At 40.7% G+C, this 18,560-nt stretch overlaps 1 protein-coding gene across 1 annotated transcript; it reads left to right on the top strand.

Annotated features, from left to right (window-relative positions):
• Positions 1–2,944: 2,944 nt before the first annotated feature.
• LOC124287378 (dehydrogenase/reductase SDR family member 7-like) lies at positions 2,945–17,117 on the top strand. The gene is made up of 8 exons (XM_046723902.1): positions 2,945–3,071; positions 3,902–4,051; positions 4,666–4,772; positions 5,681–5,873; positions 10,717–10,763; positions 13,583–13,702; positions 14,780–14,946; positions 16,062–17,117. Exons 1-8 carry the CDS (start codon positions 2,945–2,947, stop codon positions 16,114–16,116), a joined length of 966 nt encoding a protein of 321 aa, XP_046579858.1. The 3' UTR covers positions 16,117–17,117.
• Positions 17,118–18,560: the final 1,443 nt, after the last annotated feature.

The following is an 18,560-nucleotide window of genomic DNA, read 5'->3' as shown; positions in this document are numbered from 1 at the left end:
TTCCTCATTAAACCTGAACATGCTCACTTTAAAGTAGTTATTCGAAATACGAAACTTTATCAGTGTACGGATCAGGTGTTTATATTTTAGTTCTGTTATGTAGGGCTCCAGGCGAAGTCATATTGAAACTGAATAATGGCGGAGAAAAGTGGAGCTGTTGATTTCGTTGTGCCAAGTTTGGTAGGCAATATCCTTCAATCGTTGTTCGAAATTATACATGAATAACTGAACGCTAGCAACACCCTGGTTTAACCAGACATGAAACAAACCGTTTCTGAATAGTAAGATTCTAACATTGGATGCCCGGCTTGTTCTGCCCATGTCATCAAATGTTTTTAGCATTCTGTAGCACTGTATTGGATAACGTTGCTCATTCATTCTTGAGTCTCTTGAACCAAAACTTGATTACTCGAATCTGTGTTAATACGTAGAAGGGATGACGTCCAAGCTCTCCAAGTGTGGCTTTATTTGAAGCACATTTTCCAATTTTCAGAAACCGTTTGAAATACATTGTACGGACCCTCTCGATTACATCAGAATATTTATGTCCCCATATTTCCGACCCGTATAGTAGTAAAGGTGCCACTTTTCGATCAAATATAGTTCTTGCACTTGGATAGGTTAGTTCTTGATACTTGTTAAAGAGTCTGAAAACAGAGAGACAGGCTTTACTTGCTTGTTGAGCAAGTGTTTCACAGGCTTTTGTCCACACGAGCCTAGATGAAAATATTATGCCGTGATATTTGTAGTGTGTAACCACCTTAAGAGGATTTTTACAAAAAGTTCACTTTTCAGAATTCCTCCATTACGAAACACTATGATATTTGTTCTGTTAAGATTCAGCTGTAGTCCCTATTTGATACAGAATGATTCTAGAATATTAAATTGGCACTGAAGACCTATTACGCTGGTAACAAAAAGGACAATGTCATCAGCAAACATTAGTAATAGTAGACATTGTATATCTTGATTAACAAAAATTGCATTGTTCTTAGAATGTCATTTGTTATAATATGCTTACCAAACTCTGTATACAGACGCTTCACTGATGAGTACACACTTCTGAGTAGCATAGTTATCTTTCCGTGACAGCCGCGTTGAATCAGAATATATAGCAGTTTATCTATGTCCGTCCACAAAGTCAAATGCCTTTTTAAAGTCAATGAAACCGCAGTAGAAACGACCTTTGGGTTTGCACAAGTATTTCGAACATAAAGCCTGAAGAGTGAAGATATGATGAGTAGATGAATCTTGTGGGCGGAATTCAGCTTGACTTTCGGATAATATTTCGTTTACCTCAACCCACGTCCTTAATCTTTTCTCTGTAATTGAAATAGAGAGTTTTCCCATAGAGTTTAGAATTGATACTCTCTATAATTAGATGGTTCTTTCTTGGATCCAGATTTAAACAGTGGTATGATAACGCCTATATTCCAGTTTGTAGGAAACACACCATTGTCCAAAATCTTGTTGAATAGCATCTTCAGATATGGAAAAAAACATATTACATGATAGTTTGTAAAGTTCTGGGGGTATCCCGCCAGTGCCTGTATTTGATTTAAGATTAGATATAGATTTTCTAATTTCTTCTTCAGAGATTTCAATGTTTAAGTAAATATCTTGGTGCGCGAACCCATCGCAGTCTTTGCACGAGTGATGTTCAAGGAAGTGTTTTACTTGTTGGTCAAACTTGTATACTTTGGATTTTGAGGAAATATCCGAGACACATGATCGGATATGTGTTTTTGGTCAGCATACGTTTACGGACGGTAGTGTTTACTCGCGCTATAACGAGGTGTGGTGCGATAAATGCTTCTAAGCGTCCAAAATCCAGTGGTGCGGGGATCAATGTCAGCATATCTTTTACCCATGCATACATATGTCTTTATACAATGGGTTAGGGCTAGGGTTAGCGGCGTGTATATAGTAAAGATGTACAGTAAATCACGTTTCTGTTTGACTAAGAGTGACCCACCTAGAGTGACCCACCTTTTTACCCCAAGGTGAGTACAAATGGCGTTGTACACCTGCCCGTAGCTTTCGGCATGTAGCAATCGTCACTCGTACACAGTCCATTCAAGATATGGTGTATGTTTGTATCAGGTTCACAAACTGAGTCTCGGAATTGCTGATTCATGGAGGAAACGTATTTGTTGTGCGTGTTTATCTTGTGTTTACAATGGAGCGGCTACACGTGCTGTCATGATGTGTTTATTGATGCTACAGAGACATGTCTGTAACTTAAATGTCTAGGCTTATAGCATGCAATATGTACACCGGTAGCGTTTTCGTTACTACATCGTTGATTGACATTGACGGAACGATTTATGAAATCTCGAGCTAGAATTTAGTAATAATGAATAAACCGTTTTCGATATCTGTGTTTAAAGCACAAAGCTGACACCCTCTGTGTTGTCATGAAATCGTCATGGTCTATTTTCCCGTCTCGCTGACGAGTTCGTGTAAACTTCTTTTAAATTATACAAGTGCATTTTAAACCATTATAATGTTATGTTAAGCAAGTATTGTTTTCTACTGAAACTGTGAAGAAGTTCCACGGGAGAGCCAGTGATAAGATAAACCGGGCCCCGTCTCTGACGCGCATATAAATTACACCCGACTCAGTGATGACTCAGCATTTCCCCAGGCTGTCCGAATATGAGAGCACCAGGGTGTTGACTGAGTGAAGTCGAAACGATAGCTCCTTCACTTGTCAGAAGAGAAAGTTTTGGGAAGTCGTTAAACAACTAGTAAGTAACATACTTAACAAGTATTTTGTTCACAGAAATGAATACTTGGTTATTGTTATTGTTAAACATACTTTTGATTCTTTGAGAATTAGTTTCGTCGAGGAGTAGAGTTTGTATCACAAGTAACTGTGTATGAAGTTTTAATGACAAGCCTATTTTAGTAGATGCACGATTCCACTGTGTTGCAGATCACAATGGTAGATGTTGTGTTCCTGTGCATTGCTTGTGTTGTCGTCCTTTGTGTCATACAACTACTTCGACTGATCACCGCGGACTGTGACCTGGTGCTACAATGGGCATCAAAATTTGGAAAATCTGCAAGTATGTGTTGAATGTTTGAAATTATTGGCTGGATCTATGCATTAAGATGCAACAGTCCCGTGCGGACCGGAGGAATATAATAATGCACTTAAACATAATTTATTGTCATTATATATGTTTTCAAAGTAAGATCATTTTTTTCTTTATTACGTTTTTTAACCAAATCAGCAGGTTACAGGGGGATAAAAAACAACGTTGAAAATGAGTTATGGAGTAACCATTAAAAACTATGTTCTGGAAATCAAAGAAGCACAACCTCTTGAAGCAGTACATCAGACTGGGCACCATCTTAGGTTGTGGGAAAACAATCCTGATTTTTAGTTGTTGGTTATTAGAAAACAGAAAATAATCAGTCTGGTGGAAGTGTAATCAATAGAAATAATGGTCTTGACCAAGAAAATACGTGTTCTTGCGTTGTAATGTTTTGCTTACATAATCAATGAAATACACGAACCATACCCATTTTACAGAAAACAATATTGCTTTACAATTCTTTCCGTTCACCTCCATCTTCCAGTGGATGCTGTGTCTGCCTGAAGAGGGGAAACTCAGTGGTTCGATCCAATGGATGTATCATACCAAAATATATCAAAAGATGGGACTTGATGTTACGGTGCCTGGTTGGTGACGTAAAGGGGACAAAACAAGGACTGGTCGGCATGATGTGTCTCAACTGGGTACCAGTTCTAAAGTGCATCATGATATCTCTGTGGCTTGGTTCTAGGAAATAGGTCTCACTGTTTGTGATATTTTACAAATTGCATGTCGGACAATATCAAAGATGTACTATTTCTTCGTTGATGTTCTGAAATGTTTTATTCCTACACCAGAATGCCTGAGAGGTAAAGTGGTGTGGGTGACTGGGGCCTCCAGCGGTATTGGGGAGTCCCTCGTTTACGAGCTGGCATCTGTTGGATGTCGTCTGGTGCTGTCTGCCCGTCGAGAAGAGGAGTTGAACAGAGTAAAGAAGCAATGTCTGAGTACGTGCAGTAGCCTTGGAACTAGTCAGTGATATCTCAGTACGTCCAGTAGCCTTGGAACTAGTCAGTGATGTCTCAGTACGTCGAAGTAGCCTTGGAACCAGTCAGTGATGTCACAGTACGTCCTAGTATCCTTAGAACTAGTCAGTGATGTCTCAGTAAGTCGCAGTAGCCTTGGAACTAGTCAGTGATGTCTGAGTACGTCCCAGTAGCCTTGCAACTAGTCAGTGGTGTCTCAGTACATCCAGTAGCCTTGGAACTAGTCAGTGTTGTCTCTGTACGTCCCGTAGCCTTGGAACTAGTCAGTGATGTCTCTTTACATCACAGGAGCCTTAGAACTAATCAAGAAGACCTAGTGGCCTTGGACGTTTTCAGCGATACATTCAATCCACTGTTTGAGGTTCGGACCTACTGATGTGTGTTCCTTCCTATTTATGTGTGGTTCTGTCCTACGGATGTGTGGTCACACCGATATGTGTTCGTGTTCTACTGATTGTGTGATGTGTGTTCATGGTGATGCATGTGTTCCTTCCTTTTGAATGTGTGTTTCTGTCCTAACGACGTGTGTTCCTGCCCTAATGGACTGTGTATCTAAGCGTGTGTTTTCTCTGCAGCATGTGGCCCGCTTCAAGACAATGACATCATGGTGGTGCCATTGGACATGGTGAAGCAACATGAGCATGCAGATGCTGTCAAGAAAGTCCTCCAGCATTTTAAACAGGTACTTCCTTGGTCCCATGTGCCCATTTCTGTGTGCACAGCTACTGTTGTCAGTCTCTAATATTTCAAGACAAAATAATAGTTTATCTAGGCCTTAAGAAATCCGGTACCGAAAGGTCGTTTCTTACAGGCCGCTTTTAAGGTTTTGTTGGTTTTGACCGCCACCTCCATGCTGCAGCTGATTTTTCCACATTTATGATGAAAACATTTATCATCCATGGATTGCTTTAAAATAGTCCTTGGGAATTCTTTGTTCACACTTGTCACGAACAGGTCAAGGGTAACGGTCCTAACGAAAATATGTGTCGTTTCACTTTCTCTTAAATTGTTCATGCATATATGAATAATCCTTTTAAAAGGAATTTGTGCAATGGTCAAACTCACTGTTCATGTTTTTTGTTGAAACATAGTCTAAATCGTATCAGTTTCTGCCACTTGCAATGTCATCTTTGAATGTTGAGTACAAAATATTGAGTCATCTGTTGGGTCATCTGTAGACATTATCATGATTAGAGGATATCTTGCAACAGATTTTTCAACTTAGGGAATTCTCTTGGTACAGGAAAAGTTGAAGTTGAAGCACTTTAACATGTACAGGCATGATACTTGGGTAATTGTTGGATTTAGGAAGGTTTATTGTTAGGATCAGTGCCTCTCTGTACAGGTTACATGTGCTCATAGCTTCCAGGAAAGAAAAGCGAAGGGGGGTCTTCAAGTTTGCCATGGCCGGTCTGCTGGTAATTAAAGGCATTTGTGATTATTGATTAAACTTGATGAAAGTTAAAAGTAGTTATGATACTATGGCAGAACATGTAACTTTCTTGAAAGACTGAATAATGAAAAGATGGTGCGACGTTAAGAAACTTGTGTGACTGATAGACAGCTAAGGATGTAAAATTTACTCTTCAGATAGACATTCTGGTGAACAACGCTGGCCGCTCACAGAGAGCTGAATGGGTGAAAACATCCGTTGACGTTGATCGTGAGATGCTGGAAACCAATGTCCTGGGACCCTTATCACTGACTAAAGCTGTCCTTCCCGACATGATAGCTCGGAGAGACGGTCACATTGTGGTCATGAGTAGTGTTGCTGGCAAAATGGGTATGTTGACGGAGAACCATGCTCAGATTTCTTGTGTTTTTGGAGGTTTATTAGATTCATTTTATGGCGATAGCCTTGAGTTAACTTACATATTTGGCTTTCACTGTTGCTTAAAGTAACTCGGTTATAGTATGTTTGCAGTGAAAACGTACCGATGAATTTCACTTTAAACAAAAAAGTAAATAAAAAAAAGTGAAATTAATATTGCGAATCGTCACAATTTTACCTTGCCTATTGAACATTTAAATCTCAGAATTTTATTCATCTTGGGATAAACGTTGTTTAACAAACGATCATACATTGAAATCGCTATTATTGGTTTGTATACTAGCCACATTGTCAAAATATTATCCCAGTTGATAAGTACGATAACGATGTCAAAGGTACATATAAACTTTAATGGAGGGATCATGAGACCATAACAAGTCGGGAGAATTTCAATTGAAAAGTCAATCACAATGACGACACGAGTCCACAAGCGGGACAGGGGTCAAACGACCATGTCACAAGCTCAATAACGGGTATGTCCACCATCGGCATTGAAAACAGCAGTGCATCGACGACGCATAGAGCTTATCAAACGTGCAAGGAATGCTTGTGGGATGTCCCGCCAGATTCTCTCAAGTTCTGTTGCAAGGTCAAGGACGTTATCTGGCGGATGAGGAAGACGGCGTAGACGTCGATCCAACTCGTCCCAAACATGCTCTATCGGGGAGAGATCCGGTGAATTTGCAGGCCAAGGCAGTAAGTCAACGTTGTGGTGTTTCAAGAAATCCATAGCAACCCTTGCCTTATGAGGGCGGGCATTGTCCTGTTGGAGTGTTAACCCAGGGCCATGACGTTGCAGAAAAGGAATTGCCACAGGTCGAAGAATCTGATCCCTGTAGGCCACACCAGTTAAGTTGCCCTGAACAATCACCAAAGGAGTTCTTTTGCGTGCTGTTATTCCACCCCGAATCATCACGGAACCACCACCAAAGCAATTCCTCTCCAAGACACAGGCCTGTGCATAACGTTCTCCCACGCGTCTATCACTATGGGAAATGTTAAACCTGGACTTATCTGTAAAAACAACATTTCTCCACCAAAACAAGGGTCTGCGGACATGATTTCGGCACCACATTCGGCGAGCTTGTCGATGACGTTGTGTCAGGATAGGCCGTATGGCGGGACGTTGTGGTCTGATCCCGTGATGACGTAAATGTTGTCGAACTGTGTTAGGGTGGATACGGCGAAGTCCTGGGATGGTTCGGGCAGTCATCACTGCAGTCCGAAACCTGTGGCGAAGATGGGTCCTCTTATCCATATGTCCTGTCTTGGCGTTGTTACACGTGGACGTCCAGAACGTGGCCGATCGATGTTCTGGCTGTTCTGGTAGCGCCTCACCAGTGCAGAACTGGTGTTCCGGTGGCAGTGGAAATGTGCAGCCACTTGTCGTTGAGACATTCCCCCACGGACCATCCCAATGGCCTCATGACGTTGTGCAGACGTGAGCCTTGGCATGCTATGCGTTTCAATAGCCGTTTAATTTTTTGAACGATCGCAAGGGCAGGGGTTGAGCTTTCCAAAGTGACAGTATTGTGTGGCATTCATTTGCTCTGTTTTTCTTTCCCGGAATGCACGTGCAACAACGTATTGCACGTCTCAAGGACGAACCCACTGACGTCACGGGACGTGGCACGTGCATGCATGTTTGATACATGTCACAAATCTCTGAGTTTAATCCTTATTTGTCTACACAGGTTTGATCAATTTAGATTTTAAATTTTTGTATGCACAGTTTCTTTATGTGCCTAGTATATTACAAAGAGGTTAGGCCAGAAGTTGGAACAGTGAAACAAATGCACTTGCGGTTCGTGATGAGCGTTAACTTTGACCAACTCTACTTCTTCTCGGTGTATCATTTGATGTGCATACCCCTTTGTAACACAAACCAATAATAGCGATAGCGATGTGAAACTATGATCGTTTGTTAAACAACTTTTATCCTAAGTTGAATAAAATTCTGAAATTTAATGTTGAAATGGCAAGGTAAAATTAAGAGGATTCGCAATCATAATTCCACTTTATTCGATTTACTTTTTTCTTTAAATTGAAATTCATCGGTACGTTTTCACTGCAAACAGACTATAGTGTGTATGGGGTGAATAGAATGTTTCACCTGAATCATTGACACACAGTCCTGAAGCTCTAATGTAAGGGACGTAACTCTTATCTCTGTCCCGGGATATAACCAGGGCCATAGTCAACTTTTCTCAATGGGGGTACTATCTACGTTCGAGGCCGTGAAGCGGCCTAGGATCTAGGGGGGTCCGGGGGCATGCTCCCATGAACGTTTTAAAATTATATCCTCTCGGATGCACTTTCCTGCTTTCTGAAGGTAACATGACTCCATTTATGCAATCTCCAATTTGTATAAATTATTAATTTTTCCTGCTACGTTTCACCAAATGTTTTCATGGTTTTTTTACAAAGTATCTTTGTTCAAAATTGTAGCATCTGTACAAACTGTTCTGAACTTAACTTTATAAATGTGTTCAGACATATCTGAATATATGCAAAACAACTGTTTTGTTCAGTTTAAGTATTAATATACATTAGTTGTATTATAAAATTCAGTTGACAATCCAGATGTCGTTGAGGTCGTGGCCTCGCGAGTCAATACCAGCAGTTTGTCCAGCAGTTCGTCCAATGCTGACAATTCCATCCCAGACTTTTAGTTTATAAAATACTATGTATATATTTATTTTCACCAATCAATGTTTGATTGTGTATTCATTGTTTTGTATGTTATTCTCTATTTTGTCTATCCTGACTTTTGGAGTCATGTGGATTGAATGTAATCCTTGTTCTAATTAAGTCTTCTGTTCGTAAAGTATCATTAGGTATTGCACAATATGCCTTCAGTTTATAGGGTTCCAGATAGTCTATGCCATTGCCCTGGATTCCTTATTCTATTTTTTAACGGTTGTTGTAATTAGGTGTATCCTTCTGGTACCGATCATCTGTCAGATGGACTGCCTGCAATGTTTGTGTCATTATTTGAGGTGTGGATTTCAGGGCTGCAGTGAGGATATATGACACTCAAAAGTGTTACATCAATACTTTCATGTACAAACAATAATCTGTATCAGCAGCCCCGGTCCTATGCGTCATAACCTTTTGTCTTTGCAGGTTATAGATATATTTAGTTTCTGACAATGTCTGAATCATAGAAGCTGTTACAGATACATTGGAAGTGTATATCTTTTTTTTACACAATTCACATCATTATATTACGCCTCAAACGTAACTAGTGCTAAAACACATTGAAAACTATTCATATGAATGAGGTGTTATCATAACTTTATTGAGAGTTAATTCAAGCTGTAACACACAAACGTCTAAAGATGAAAGTACAAAGTCAGTAATAATATGTCACAAACAATAACGCAGCACTGACGTTTGGTTATCGAACAATCAGGAAACGGAAGTGTGTTAGTGGGCTTGGCCTAATTTGTTTTAGTTAATGGAAACATAAAAGCAGAAATATGTTTCTTCGTAAGCCAGTCAAACGGCATGGAATATACTGACCACATAAAGAAACTGTGCACACAGAAAATATAAAGATAGGCAGACAGCGTCTTTATACATAAATTAAGGCGTGAACATAGCACGTATTGGAGACAATCAAACGCTCATGCAGGTGCCAGGCAACGTGACGTCATTGATGGTGGCCTATGGACTTGCAAAGTGTTACTGCACGTGCAGCCCATGCAGCTGCACACAACATGTGAAACTGTCACTGTCGAAAGCTTGATCTTTGGTCATTCAAACGTTCACAAATTCACATGAGAAGTCACATGCAGATCTGCTCAACGTCACGAAACCATTGGAATGGTTCGAGCAGGCATGAGCCAAGAACAGGTGGCAGCACATTTCCAATGCCATCGTAACACGTTATCTGCATTGGTCAGGCGTTATGGAAACAGTAATTAATGACGTCGCCGACCACCCACGTTCTGGGCGTCCCCGAGTAACGACGCCAAGACAGGACATATGGATTCGGGTGATTCATCTCAGACACGGCAGTGACTACATCTCAAACCATTCCCAATGCCTTCAATGCTCATTTGGTAGCCTCTTTGCGTCGATCAATGCACTGCTGTGCTTCACGCGAATGATGGTCATACCCGTTATTGACTTTGTGACTTTGACGTGTGGCCCCCAACTCAATTTTTAACTTCTGGCGTCATCGTTACGGATATTGTTCATGTTCTTTTGACATGTTGTTGTGGCTCGATACTTCAGCTTATAAAGTGTCTCCATCATTTCATCTTTTCTGTATTGTATTCCAATTCTGAAGGAATTTTCTGTGTGCACAGTTTCTTTATGTGCATAGTATATGGGGAATTGATTTTTAAACATTAGTTTTACGAAGTTTAATTAGTTTAAGAATTTGACTGTAAAATATTTGGCGCCACGGTGTCCTCTTAGTACATCTGTCTAGTGAACAGAAATATGGAAGTCAATTATAGATAGGTAAGTCAACACTAATAACTTCGCAGGGTGTTTTTTAATGGATTACACAAACAACTGTAGACAGCAGTTCAGAGACACCATGCAGTGAGTCAGTACAACACTTGTCCATTGTCTATGAAAGTAGTCCACTAGTAGGTATAGTTTCAGAAACTCAAACGCAGAAGGTATTGCTTGATCAGTTAACTAATCTCAATCAGGGGACGTAACTCTATCATCCCTATGCATCACCACCGCATATATGTATAATTGATGATCAGGTATATTTTGTCCCTTACACTGTCTGAGTCACAGAAACTGTAACAGATCCATTGTTTATTTGCAGGAGCTCCGTTGTTAGGATCGTACACAGGCTCTAAACATGCGATACAGGCAAGTCATAGTGTTTCGTGGTTTTATACAAGTAGCAAATACTAATGAAATAACAAAAGATCACCACTGAAGAAATTAATATCTTTCATCTGTGGTATAAATGGTGTACGGGACTAGTCATTTATTCAACTTGAAAGGGGTCGGAGGACTGTACTCATATTCTTGCATTGCACTTCCCGAACACATACACTATACCTTGATCCCTCTTCCCTGCACAGTTGTTACCAATGTTGGTGCCCAAGTCACTAGTCATGTCTTCATGAATACTGCAAACCCCGTCATTACCACGTGTAATAATAATCCCTAAGTGATTGTAGCTGTAGAGTGTTACTGTTGCGTACACCGCGGCCCTGGAACTGTTTGGAAAGAGATGTTCAGTCACCCGTGGGTAGCACCCCGCTAGCAACCCACCCCAGCACACAGAGAACTTTTTTATGAAGAATCATATAGGCTAATAACCTAAAGGCAACGGCGCATGAATAAGAACTAAATAACCTTGGCAGACTAGTTATTGAAATGTTGTCATCGTGAGGGCCTTGGTGCTTCATTGTATACAAAATTGACCTGTTTGAAAGAGAACTTACTAAGATATAATTGCTCTACACGGGGCTAATTTGAGTAAATATACTCTGACAAAAACAACAACAAAAAACAAAAAACAAAAGCAACTATACATGCTGTTTTTGAGTTTACTTACTAAGTGCATATAACTGAATCAAGCATTGCTCAGTTACAGTAAAATCATCACTTTACAAATTTCCAAAATATGATAATCCAGAAAGTGTTTGGTAAAACCACAGGTTGTTATTAAAGCCACTTGGTCAGAGTAAAATGTCAGTATCTGGTGTGACCACCATCAGCATCGATAACAACTTGGCAGCGGTGACTCATAGAAGAAGGAGATGCCAAATGCTGTCTTGAGGAATGTTTTGATGCTCTTGCTCAAGTGCTGTGTGCAGTTCTTGGGGTGTCTGAGGTGGCGGATTACTGGCGCAAGCGTCGATCAAGTGTATCCTTTAGATGTTCAATGGGGGACAAACCTGGTGATCGAGAACGCCAAGGTAACACCTGAACATTGTTTTGCTGGAGGAAGTCCTGTCAAACACGTGCAACGTGTGGTCGAGCATTGTCATGCTCCAAAGATCAACCGTTGACGTTCATGAAGGGAACGACGTGACGTTGAACTGGTCTGGCTTCCCATAGCCAATTGCTCACTGTCTGGTCGGAGATTCGGCGCAGTCCAGGGATTTGGATTGTTGTAGATGATGCGGCCGTGGTTTTTGAACGAAAATGTCTCAACCGGAAGTAGCGATCCCGGGCGGCGGTGGTAACTCCAGTTCGACCTGACCTGGGTCTGTCATTAACACTCCCATTATTGTTGTATCGGGTCCATAGGTTTGATATTGTCTGTCTGGACACGCTGAAGTGCCTTGCCACCTCATGCTGCGATGTCAGTCCTTGTAAACGGCCAATGGCGCTGTGTCGTTGAGCTTCTGTCAGTCTTTTCATTCTCTTTTCGCCTGTAGTGGCTTAAAGCAATGCATGTGGAGTACCATTGATGTGGCTTTTTAAAGCCTACAGTCATTGGCTTCAGCTCCAGGTGATACACAATTTCATGATGCACGTGCAATTCATGCAGGGTGCGTTTTAGCGAGTCAATGAGGCGTCAGTGTAACGTTACGTTTTTGTTCAACGTTTTTTCCTTTTCAAACGTTTTGTCGTCGGCAACCATTCCCCCGCATGCTGGGACTCAGCATGGATTGGTTTGTGTCAAATGTTTCTTATGTTTTTCCCGTCAATCTTTATTCAGTAAGACCACAGTCCTATAGTGCATTTAAAGTTTACATGAGTAGTTAGAAGTCAGTTACAAATTCTTTTCTATAACAATTCTTTTTCTTAAACTCATAGCGAAATAGATGTACATTGCCAGATTCTGTAATAGTGATGTGGTAGTATCTGTTGACAATGAAATTAATGTTCTTACACTTGGATGCTTATAATAGTATGGCTTTAGGTATTTCGTTCGTAGAGTGGTATAGGTTGGAAGGAAATGTAATTCATCCTAAACAGTGTTCATATTACATAATTGACACATTCTGTTTTCTCTTTGTATACCTGTATACCTGCCAGTTTCAATAAATAATTCATGGAGGAGCAACGAAAAGTATAGTGAGAGCTATACGAAACTCTTTTACGGCGATTTTTGCTAAACAAATCTTCAAAACGTGTATCCGATTTCCTCTGATTATAATATAAACATTTTGTTGAGAGAAAAAAATATATTTCATTCTTTGTGTAAATAATATGATAACATTTGCATGGGACTGAACATAGTGATCTCACAACACATAGCCATAACCTGTTGTACAACAACTCTCTAATATCAGTCACCCAACTTCTTTTTCCATTTTCGTCATACAATGTCATCATATCATAACATTTCTTAGGAAACCTGTGGCATGTCATATGCAGTAATCTTACCCAATACTTTATAGCTTAATGGAGGAATGTATAAACAATGGAAATGTACCCAATTCTCCGTAAACCGTAATATTACTTGTGTTCGGCTTTACACCAAGAAACCATTTGCACATGTTGTCATCGTGAGGGCTTTGGTGCTGCATTGTATACAAAATTGACCTATTTGAAAGAGAACTTACTAAGGTGTAATTGCTCTACACGGGGCTAATTTGAGTAAATATATAATGAAATGTTATTTCAGCACATGACTAGTGTGAGCGATTTTATAAAAGAGATGTTACTTCTGTGCACAAGACTGGTATATGGAATTATTAATGGAATGTAATTTCTGTACACAGGGCTGGTTTGATTGTCTGCGGGTGGAGCAGTATTCCAACAACATCAACGTGACAATGGTCTGTCCTGGACCTGTCTTTTCCAACCTACTGGCTATTGCCATGACTGAGGAGAAAGGAAAGGTGAGTTGGTAAACACTTCACGGTCCACTTGTGATCTTAGTACAAAGACTGTCTCGCCTGGTTTGTTGTGGACCTGTCTTCTCCAACCTGCTGGCTATTGCCATGACTGAGGAGAAAGGAAAGGTGAGTTGGTAAACACTTCACGGTCCACTTGTGATCTTAGTGCAAAGACTGTCTCGCCTGGTTTGTTGTGGACCTGTCTTCTCCAACCTGCTGGCTATTGCCATGACTGAGGAGAAAGGAAAGGTGAGTTGGTAAACACTTCACGGTCCACTTGTGATCTTAGTGCAAAGACTGTCTCGCCTGGTTTGTTGTGGACCTGTCTTCTCCAACCTGCTGGCTATTGCCATGACTGAGGAGAAAGGAAAGGTGAGTTGGTAAACACTTCACGGTCCACTTGTGATCTTAGTGCAAAGACTGTCTCGCCTGGTTTGTTGTGGACCTGTCTTCTCCAACCTGCTGGCTATTGCCATGACTGAGGAGAAAGGAAAGGTGAGTTGGTAAACACTTCACGGTCCACTTGTGATCTTAGTGCAAAGACTGTCTCGCCTGGTTTGTTGTGGACCTGTCTTCTCCAACCTGCTGGCTATTGCCATGACTGAGGAGAAAGGAAAGGTGAGTTGGTAAACACTTCACGGTCCACTTGTGATCTTAGTGCAAAGACTGTCTCGCCTGGTTTGTTGTGGACCTGTCTTCTCCAACCTGCTGGCTATTGCCATGACTGAGGAGAAAGGAAAGGTGAGTTGGTAAACACTTCACGGTCCACTTGTGATCTTAGTGCAAAGACTGTCTCGCCTGGTTTGTTGTGGACCTGTCTATTGGAAACACGAAACAAGCATTTTCTAATCGGGGGCATAGTATAATTAATATAGGAGTGAGTTGATTTATTAAAGTTAGTTTTATGTCGCTTTTAGCAATATTCCAGCAATATCACGGAGGGGGACACCAGAAATTGGCTTCACACATTGTAGCCATGTGGGGAATAGAACACATGTCTTCGACGCGACCAGCGAATGCTTTAACCACTAGGCTACCCCATCGCCACAGTATAATACGAAATGTGTGTTCTCTACTCAGGTCGTGGGAACTGAGATGAAAGTTGGGGAGAAAAGGGTGGCGACGTCCAGGTGTGCCGGTCTCACAGCAGTCGCCATCGCCAATCAGCTGGATGAGGTGTGGATTGCCCTCCACCCAGTACTGGCCTTCGCCTACATGTTCCAGTACTTTCCATCCTGGGCAAAAAGGTGAGTCTCCATTTACTTCCTCCACATATATCTACCAGTATTTTCCTTCCTCTCTTCTCAATAGGTATCCTTCATTTACCTCCTTCACTTAATCTCCCAGTTTCTTTCTTCCTCTTCTTGATGGTGAGCCTCCATTCACCTCCTCCACATACATCTCCCAGTTTCTTTCTTCCACTGCAAGAAGGTGAGCCTCCATTCACCTCTTCACATACATCTCCCAGCTTCTTCCACTGCAAGAAAATGAGCCTCCATTCACCTCTTCACAAACATCTCCCAGTTTCTGCCTCTGCAAGAAGGTGAGCCTCCATTCACCTCTCCACAAACATCTCCCAGTTTCTTCCACTGCAAGAAGGTGAGCCTCTATTTACCTCCTCAACACACATCTCCCTGTTTCTTTCTTCCACGGCAAGAAGGTGAGCCTCCATTCACCTCTTCACATACATCTCCCAGTTTCTTCCACTGCAAGAAGGTGAGCCTCTATTTACCTCCTCCACATACATCTCCCAGTTTCTTTCTTCCACTGCAAAAAGATGAGCCTCTATTCACGTCTTCACATACATCTCCCAGTTTCTTCCTCTGCAAGAAGATGAACCTCCATTCACCTCTTCACAAACATCTCCCAGTTTCTTCCACTGCAAGAAGATGAGCCTCCATTCACCTATCCACAAACAACTCCCAGTTTCTGCCTCTGCAAGCCTTCATTCACCTCTTCACATACATCTCCCAGTTTCTTTCACTGCAAGAAGGTGCGCCACAGTATACTTCTCCTGAATTACAGCAACTGTGTATTAATCCGACATGAAGTGAGATAGGACAAGTTCAGTCCATACATCATCAACTGTTTATTGGAATGCAAAAGATATGATGTCACAACTGATGCATAAAAGTACCTAATTGTAATATCTCTGTTGTCCTTGAGACTTCTACCATGTTTTCTGCCAGACAGTATTGCCACACATTCTTTGAATGTTGTCAAATTGTCTTATATAGATATGATCTTCCATGGTAGTCACATCAACATTTCAATTAGAGCTAGTTATCATAATTTGGAACCTCTGACTGACCAATCAGGATGAAGTAATTTCCAAATACATAGTTGAATATGTATTTTTCAGACTGGGCTGTAAGATGGGCCTTGCCCACATGAAGAAGATAAGAGAGGGTATGTAGAGGATGAGGCTACCAGCTCCGACCATCACTCATCAGTCCACAGTATACGCTCCCCTGACCGACCACACAACTGGGAAGTTAGATACGATAACACCAGGCTCAATGAGCCACATGTCTGGCTTACTGATTGACTGATAATGAGGCAATGTCCAAATGTATAGCTCGGTTTCTGAATCCAATCTTTGATGTGTGATAATTATGGCTTTCTGATCACGTAGTTTCGAAATAGATGTAGGTATTGTATATAACTACATAATTACCCTTGTACATTTAAATGTTAACAGGCCTCGGTACTTTCATATGTCCAGTCTGTCAATCTTTAATGACTGAATTGCAGTGCTTCTCAAAAGTGTGGAATATAATGACATCTCAGGCTTCTTGCATTGGATTCATTGATGCGGGAACTGTGTTTCACGTTCAAGTTATTTTGATGACGATGATGACGATGATGATGATGATGTGATTATGAATTTATACACCATGGTTTTCTGCACTTGAAACTTAGGTTTCTTTCATGTTAAGCCCAAAGGCTAAGGGGCAGTGGGGTAGCCTATTGCCTAAAGTGTTTATTCTTCATGCCAAAGATCTGTGTTCAATTACCCACATGTTTGTATGAATTTCGTGAGACTTTTTATTGAAAACGGCATAATTTCCAGTGTTCCTTGGGTGGAGGGGTATTTTAGTGGTTAAGGTATTCGTCCTTCCATACACATGATATGGTAGAAATATGTTTTAGTCTTGCACATCCTTTTCTATATGATGAAAAAATCACTCTACATATTCATACCAAGAGTTCGTGTATCTTCTTCAATCCCTGTAACTCCAGTCGATGGGTAAAAGGTTTATATAACATATAATGCCTCCGATCTCACATCTTTTCATATTCATAAAATCTAATAATAAAACTGTTGTTGATTTAAGTCTAGTTAAATTGCACAACAATGGGGATGAAGGTGCTGTGCTTTTGTAGAAAATATGAAAAGTAAACACTTTGAATGCAAGGTATATTTTGTAAACTATGACATAACAACACAAAATGTAATTACCCAAGAATCCTTTACCTTTACTGTACCAGTATGTTTTGTAGGTATGTATTTACTGATCAAATGCGTACATGAACTTCACTTGAATAATGCTCACCCAAGGCGCTACATCTGGCTTTAGGACATTGTGTATCGTTATTGCGATTACTGGGACACACTTGGAGCAGCACATATAGTTGAGAAACTGCCTGAAACAACATCTACGTAGAACTGTTTTTCATAATGTCCACGCATTCGTGTTAAAATACCCAAAAGACCAGGGTCCCGATCCACAAATGTTTCGTAGCTTTACGACCTATCCTAAATCGACACTTTATCGTGGGATTATGAATGGCGTAGTTTTTCGAACACTTTGTGGAATGGCGTAGTTTTCGAACACTTTGTGGAATGGCGTAGTTTTTCGAACACTTTGTGGAATGGCGTAGTTTTTCGAACACTTTGTGGATAGGGTCAGATACCCGAAAATATACTGAATAGCCAAACACCATATGAAAATATACTGAAGAGCCAAACACCATATGAAAATATACTGAATAGCCAAATACCATATGAAAATATACTGAATAGCCAAACACCATATGAAAATATACTGAATAGCCAAACACCATATGAAACAATATGCCAATCAGATCGCGGGCTATTTTCAGTGTTGGGTAGATCATGGTGCGAGGTTGGTGCGTCGACCCCTACTAAAACCCCTGGGCAGTGACTATATGCACTTTGATGCTACTTTTTTGTGCTACATGCCAGTGTGAGCTTACTTCAAATCTGTGATTTGCCAATTGAGAAACGGAGGCCAACTATAAAATATGATACGTCACTTCCACAGAATCAAATTGATAATTGTAATTATTTCTTTCACTCGCGATGACTTTGCATGGCGTTAACTGCTGCATGTATGCTGCATCTCGAACTCTGGGTGAACTTCACACTGTTTCCAAAGACAAAGAACCAAAAAACAATAACACACAACATCAGAAAACACCGTTGCAAACTGCTTAACGGTAACGAGGAAAGATATATCCTGGAACTTACACATCACATATGGATTTGGAAAAATTAATAAAACACACCACAAGACAGCAAAAGAAGAACATCTAAATCAAATTCTTGATCCCGTTCAGACAAATTTAAACATCGTGACAGACAGAGCAAGAAAAAGTGATGTGAGAAAATAGAACTCACCACCCTCGTTCTTCCGCAAATCGTATATATTTATAATTATAACTATGGGGCGTGGTTGAAATTAACATGGAGGCTCTTTATGACAGAACTCTATTGTGCACTTTTGCACATATTTATTGGTCTGATTATCTTCCTCTGAAGCATAAGATGAAAAGATGAAAACAAGGCATTCGACAGTTTTCATAAACGAGTCACAATCTCAATGTCAATTTTATT

The sequence above is a fragment of the Haliotis rubra genome, unplaced genomic scaffold (genome assembly GCF_003918875.1).
Source record: "Haliotis rubra isolate DU_JTF1 unplaced genomic scaffold, ASM391887v1 Scf40, whole genome shotgun sequence".
NCBI classification, from domain to species: domain Eukaryota; kingdom Metazoa; phylum Mollusca; class Gastropoda; order Lepetellida; family Haliotidae; genus Haliotis; species Haliotis rubra.
This window is presented reverse-complemented; position numbering and strand designations above follow the sequence as displayed.